General features: G+C 42.0%; 1 protein-coding gene across 2 annotated transcripts in view; it reads left to right on the forward strand.

Moving 5' to 3' along the window:
* IFT81 (intraflagellar transport 81) overlaps nt 1-7,146 on the forward strand; it is a 63,370-nt gene that overhangs the window by 47,227 nt on the left and 8,997 nt on the right. The window contains exons 18-19 of one of the 2 annotated variants that reach the window (XM_019507315.1): nt 343-388; nt 1,321-1,414. In XM_019507315.1, the coding sequence (XP_019362860.1) occupies nt 343-388; nt 1,321-1,414 (140 nt within the window). Of the gene's footprint in view, nt 1-342; nt 389-1,320; nt 5,702-7,146 lie in introns of those variants that run through there. The other variant, XM_019507314.1, reaches the window with a different exon arrangement.

Raw genomic sequence — 7,146 nt, forward strand, 5'->3', positions numbered from 1 at the left:
GTGTCAGCCCTGTGGGTAGTATTTTGGAAGGGAACAACAGAAATCATACCTGCCTTGAAAGCTTAACAGTGACCTTACCTAATAGTAAATAGCCATTTTGCCACCTACACACTTAAGAGGTCTCCTGAATCCTTCCATCAGAAGAGTCCCCATGGCAAAAATACTACTTCTAGCTTGCTCTTTGACTGTCTTAATGAATCGTCACCCCCTCCCCCCCCACCAACTTTGATACTACATTTATTAAGTTTTGGGCTTTTTCAGGTTTTTCCCATTTGGAGTATGCATCTCCTCTGTTCATTAAAGCCAGGTGTGTAATGTAGTTATTTCTTTTATCTTCTTTAGAGAACAATACACACGAATGATCCTTGAACAAGAGAACCTTGGGAAGGTGAGGATGGGATTCTTTCTTTAATGTTGGGTGTGGAGAGGGGAGACCAAGCTGCAGTCCATACTTTTTTTTGGTTCAACATTTAAGGCTATGGTCATCCTTTTAAAAAAAGCATATTGCAGACCACAAAGAAAATTCCGTTACTGCTGGCATCAGTAACTAATCCCCTGAAAAGAGATCATGCTAGCTCTTCAGAGCTTGATTTCTTCCAGTGTATAGCATGAGCTGCTTGTAAAAGATAGTCAAACAGCTTAACACGACAGCACATTCCCTGTAAACTATTTGGATAAGAAACTGAAACACAGATATAACAAATTGTGCCAGCTCAAATTTGAAGTTGTATATAAAGCAACCTGTTGAAGACCATAAATTTTAAAGCTGTCAGTCTTATCACCTTTATAAAAGGCCAACGATATCTTCCATGTAGCTGTACTAACAAAAGCTGTTGTCTGAGTTTATTCTTGTGTGAAGCTCTGGCTAGCGTGGGAGGGGAAGCCTTACCAATTCAGACAAAATCCCTGCCTTTCCCTTTCTAGCTTTCTCTTTGTGAGCAAATTTTACGTGTTTGTGTCACTGCCTGTATGGATTTAATTGCAGTTTCTTTTGTAAAACTTGAATTTCCAGGTTGATAACTTCATGAGCATGGTCTGTTTACAGGCTGTGACTTGATATACAGAGTCTCAGTCCAGAAGTGATTTTTTTTGGTGTTAATGCATTTTCCCAAAACAAATGGGATGCCCCACAGAGAACCTGGGGACAAAGCACAGCACACTTACAGTATCAAAAAAGGGATTTTTATTAACTGATCTGAATATTAGCAATATTTGACAGCAGAACGAAATGTTCTTTCACATTGAAGTAGCTATGCAAGCTAGCATTTGTAATATAGAGCTGTTCCCAAAATCTAAAATGGTTTTGTTTGTTTATAACAGAAATTACGAGAGAAACAAAAAGCTGTGCGTGAGAGTCATGGTCCAAATATGAAGCAAGTTAAAATGTGGCGAGATGTTGAGCAGCTGATGGAGTGTAAGAGAGAATGTTTTCTAAAGCAACAAAATCAAACTTCTATTGGTCAAGTCATTCAGGAAGGAGGAGAGGATAGGCTGGTATTATGAAATCATTTAAAATCTGGGCATTTTAAGTTGTTTTGCTGTTGATTGTTGGGTTTTTATACAGTTTCTCTATAAATGAATTGTAAATATTTTGTTTTCAGTGGATAGTCTAAGGATGAAGTCAACCAGCATGCAAACAGCATTATTTAACAGCCAAGGAAATAGCTTACATCAGTGAGGGCCAGTCTTTTTGGTAGGTTTGCCATGAATTGGCCCCAGACAAGGCCTTCCCAAGTGCCACTCTGATTCCCTGCCCCTGCCCCGTCTGATGCTCTGCCTTTTGCTCTGTACTGTGTGCTCTCAACCCCCTCTACCACTGTGTTGCCTGTTGTGACACTGATCTGCCACGTGCCACAATGAGCTGCCTGTGCTGTCTGTGGCACCCATGCTGCATGTTGGTCACCCCTAACTTACATGGTATGGAGGGTGTTGAGTGAGCCTTCTGCAGTGCAGTGAATGTTGTTGTAAAGCCTTATTTCTCCCATTAGGCAGGGGGCTGGGTATCTCCACAGAAAGACCAAGAGAAAAAGGAATCTCTTTCCAAGGTCATGCAAATCTGTGGAGCTACTTTGCACCTGCTCTTGTGGCCCTACCACTAAAGATTTGGCACTTGCTGGGTGCATGCGTGATATATAACTGTGTAACTGTGGGCCTTCTGGCTCCTGGGTGGGTGCTTTTCTTCCTCACTCTGTTCCTGTTTATGCAGTGGATGCTGGCATGCATGGAACCAGAGCAGATCTGAGCTCCATGCTGTGCAAGAGCTCTACAAACCCTGTATGCTTCACCCCAGCTCAGCCCTCTCCTTACCCAGATGACTTCAACTGACATTCTTCCCAGAAATCTTTCCATTGCTACAGGGGCAGGAATGGGATTTGAGAACAATTACTGATATTCCAGTCCTCCCAGTATAGGGACATCCACTGATGTAGGTACATAGGGCTTGTTAATAGTCAGGTTCAACTACAGGGTTAACTCATGAAGAGCTGAATTTTTATGCTTTCCTAAGTTACTTGTGGCCTATAGAGAAGCTGCTTGGAAATTTTGCTTCCTACTTGAACTAGAATTGACCTGATCTTTAATAGTGGTTTCAGTTTACCTCAGATGTAACAGCTATTGCAGCCTTCTCTGATATTTAAATGCATTTGATGCTTTCTGTATGAGTCCCTTCTATAGCTTGCATTTGAATTGGCCAGCTTTGCTGACAAAACTAAGAAGGAAAGTAAAATCCAAAGCTTAGGCAGTGAGTTTAATTTTTTTCAAAGCTTCTTTAGGTGATCAAAGTAATAGAACAGCCCTAATGAAAGGCAAGCAGGCGGCTGGGCCTTAGGTGAACAAGGCTTTTGAATGCTCAAAGTCCTTTCGTGAAGGTCCTGCCTGGTTTTCCCCTTAACATTAAAGCTGTAAATGACAATGAGAGAAGAGAGTACCTAACCTTCAAATCTCACAAGCCCTAAGACCTGCCAGGAGGCTGTTCACAGACCTCATATGCAGGCCTGACCCTGAGTCCACCTTTTCTTCTGTTTGCAGGGCTGCTCGAGGGGTTCTTTCTCCACAGCTGAAGCTGATCTTCTCTCTAAGAGCAGATAGAAGCAGCAAGAGGGAAAACAGCACATTTCTGATAACTTTTACTGAGTTTGGAGGGAAGCCTGCTAAGCATCAAGTAGATTTACATAAGGTGGGGAGAGCATGTCATAGTGCCACCACTTTGTTCTTCCCCAGTTGCAATGACCTGTCTGGAAGCAGCAGGACAGCCTCTAGTTTCAGGCACTAGCTTGGGACTATATCAAGCAAGGGGAAGACTCAGCAAAATGGCAGCAGCAGGCTGTGCGCTATTGGGAAAGCCAGCCACAGGAACTCCGTAGTTCTCCTCTTGCTAGCTCAGTCTGTAGTAGTATTTATTTACTTTACTTGCTGTAGTGCCAGAGGAGCTGAAGAACATTATAGGAGACCTGGGCCTTTTGAGGGAGGCTAGCTGAATGCTTCTTGACAGCAATGCAAAGGCACAACCATCTAAACAAGAGTTATAATAAGGGGGAGCTTGGAATGTTCTCCAGAAAAGGAGCTGTTGGGTTCCTTAGGACTTACCGGCAGTGCTGAGGGACAGCACATGCTCCACAGCCTCAGAAGGTCACCAGACTTCCCTAACTTAAGGTCACTGTATTATTCATCAAGCCATTCATGCATTGATCTGTTACCTGGCTTTTGAAATCTCCTTGTAGTGATACTGAGTCAGGCTGCAGGTAATCAGTTTTTTTCTTTGGTGTTACCCTAAAAATAGTCAGTCTCTCTCCCTCTTTTTAAAAACAAGTTACTGGTAATTACTCAAAGATGATATGATTGTTGCACTGATCTGATTAGTGCTCCATTATTCTTGCTGTACCAAGAAAGGGCACACGGATTACATGCTACGTCAACATCCACACAGCTTTCTTAGATGAAGCAAAAAAGCATAATTACAATAAGAAAAAAATTAGACAAACTAAAAAGCTACCACATGGTTATTTTTAGCTTTTACATAAGTGAACATTTAATAATGCAACTGTAATACATTCCCTTCCGTGGCTTTTCCACCCAGTTGGTGATTTGACAGAAACATGCAAAACTCTGACTGATTCTGACAGTTAGTCCCTTCATCTTATAATTTACAAAGAGAGATTATTTTTTGCTCTAATAGTACTAAGGGTCTAGCTAGTCAACTAATGAGATTACATGTACACTTTGGAAAATCACCTGCCCCTTACTTGTGAACATCCAAATAAAGCAGAAAATGTAGTCACCAATTTCTGTGCTCCTGCACTTTAAACATTTCTTCCTATTAAGATAATCAGGATTCGTAGTAGAGATGATATGTTTTATTAGACCAACTATTTATTATTGTTGGTCTAATAAAAGGTATCATCTCTGCTATGAGTCCTGATTGCCTTTTCCTGTAGACCAATATGGCTACAACCTGGATAGCTTCCTATTAAGATGCCATTCTTGCTAATAGCTACTCTACATGCTTTGAGTAGCTACCTACAAGACAAACTACATACTTTGTTTCAAGAAACTAAAGCTTTTCCTATCTAGAATTAGATCAGAAAATAATCTACCATAGGGCTATAACAGTATTCCATAGCATTACCTGGTTTTGTCATAAAAATGTAACATTGATGTAAGAGATACCCACTTTGAGAGTTACAGGGAGTTCCCAAATGGGTTGAGCAGATAAGTAGCTAGGAATATGGAAATCAGAAATGGGGATAAGAGAAAAAACATATATATGGCTTTCCACACAACCAATCAGCCTATATACTTTTTCGTTTCGATAACACACAGCCAGCTTGTGTTGGCTTATATTGGCAGCTGCCATTTTGTTTCTCTTTGAACAGAAAAGAAATGCCCCCCAAAAGACCCAAATCTGCAAACACTGTGTGCATATATCCTTACTCATGTGGCATGTTTGTAAAGTTGCTCACAAGCTTTATGGGGCTATCAGTATTAAAATGTACATTTTTTCTAAAAAAGAAATGTATTTGGTGTATTCAGTGTCTTGCAAAAGTGTAGCTATCAACAGGACAGTGAGAAGGATGTCTCTGAGAGCCTTGCAGACATCACTGTTGTAAGGTATGTTGGTAGGGTAGGACAGCACCTTAAAGACTGACTCATTCAGAAATACATAACGTTTTGTAGGCTACAGCCTACTTCATATAATGCAGTAGAAACATTTACTTGGCAGCTCTGCAACTAAAGAAAATGTCCTCAAACTGAGATTGCGTGGATGAATTGGAATGGGTAGGATTGTACTCACTACACAATATCTAATTGTTCTCAAATGGCTCAGGGGTTGGCAATGGGATCCAGAGCCTTTCACCTCTACAGCCTTGCTTGTGTGTCTGGCCCACATCAACAGTGGCTGAAAGTTCAGTACTACCTGGTGGTTGTCCTTGGCTCAGTGAGCTGTGCATGATGAGTTGGCAGTATCCGTCCAGCTCCTAAATCACCATCCTACCTGGCAGGCTCAGGGTTGAAAGGGCTGTGGAGAATGGAATAAATAGTCTGTCACCATAGAGGTGTTGCTTCCAGAATAAGGTTGCAGCCCACTAAAGCAGCAGTGTGGGAATCATGCCCTCCTGTATCGACAGCTTTGAGGCTTGTAAATCTGGCACCTTTCTTCAGCACTGCATTTACTCAGATTTAAATAAAACCCTAAAGAACTTGTTCCATGTGTGGCCTGTGTTGTTCTTTGCAGTTGTTATGTTCTGCTGAAGAAACCCTTTGAATCCTTTAGTTCCTGTCTCTAGCACAGCTGCGAGGAGGTACTGCATGGATTGGCATTGGTGGTGTCAATTCCCTGGGTGCCTGGGCAATGCTCAATATGTGATTGCTTTTAAGGTTTTTATAATCTCAAAGAAAGGGCGTCTAGACTCTTAGCATTGATCTCTACACACCCACTTTTCCTGCGTGTGTACTCCCTATATTGTTGGTTCTGTGGTAGCAGTTTCCAGACTTTGAAACAATCCTAATCTTATCTTATTTTAGTGGGTGGGAAGGGCATTTTTCATAGTTATGTTGTGCTACTTTTGCTGATTTTGGTATACAAACAAAAGCAGTGTAGGCCCTTGGACTGTGATAATGTCCCCCTATTAGCAGCACTGGGGTTTGAGGAGGGGTAACACATGTTTTCAAAATCATTGAGATAAAATCAGCAATGCATTGTGGGGCAAATCCTGCAGTCCTTACTCTGACAAAGTCCTCCTGGACTTCAGTGGGAACTTCGCCAGGTCTGCTGGATTTAGCCTTGTGTTCTCCTGGAAGAACAGCAGCAGTTAAGGGGCCAGGATCAGATTTAAAAAATACTATATTTAAAAAACAAAAATGCATCTCTTTAGCTAAAATTTTGGCCTCAATCCTACTTAAACCAGTTTACCATTGGATACTACTTAGTTTATAAAGGCATATTTAGTAAGTTTTTTCTCAGCCTGAATAATAAAAATAGGCTAGTTGGTATCACTACTGGTATCACAGTTTATAACTGATTCTAATTAATGTCACTGTCAAGTTCCCATTCACAAATGCAGTGCAGTGTTTTTGGTTGTTTATCTTTATTACAGTTAAAATCCACTGCCTTTCTTTTTTTCATTTTATTTTGATGAGTATATTTTCATTTGTGGTTAAAAAGAATAATATATTTCACCATTTTCCAGGGTCCATTGCTCACAGGTTAGAGAATCATAGAATCACTGAGTGGAAAGGGACCTAGACAGATCAAGTCCGACCCCCTGCCATGGGCAGGAATGACACTGGGGGTGGCAGGGGTCATAAGACTCCAGCCAGGTGCCTATCCAGTCTCCTCTTCAAGATCCCCAGGGAAGGTGAGAGCACCACCTCTCTAGGAAGCCTATTCTAGGCTCTGGCCACCCTTACCGTGAAGTAGTTCTTCCTAATATCTAACCTAAACCTATCCTCCCTCAGCTTGTGGCCATTGTTCCTGGTGACTCCAAGCAGGGCCCTGGTGAACAGACTTTCCCCGCGTCCCTGCTGCTGGCCCCTGATAAGGTTGTAGGCAGCCACAAGACCCCCCTCAGTCTCCTCTTGCGGAGACTGAAGAGATTCAGGTCCCTCAGCCTCTCCTCATAGGGCTGGCCACGGAGGCCCCCAACCATA

The sequence above is a fragment of the Gavialis gangeticus genome, unplaced genomic scaffold (genome assembly GCF_001723915.1).
Source record: "Gavialis gangeticus isolate Ggan-Ray unplaced genomic scaffold, GavGan_comp1, whole genome shotgun sequence".
NCBI lineage: Eukaryota > Metazoa > Chordata > Crocodylia > Gavialidae > Gavialis > Gavialis gangeticus.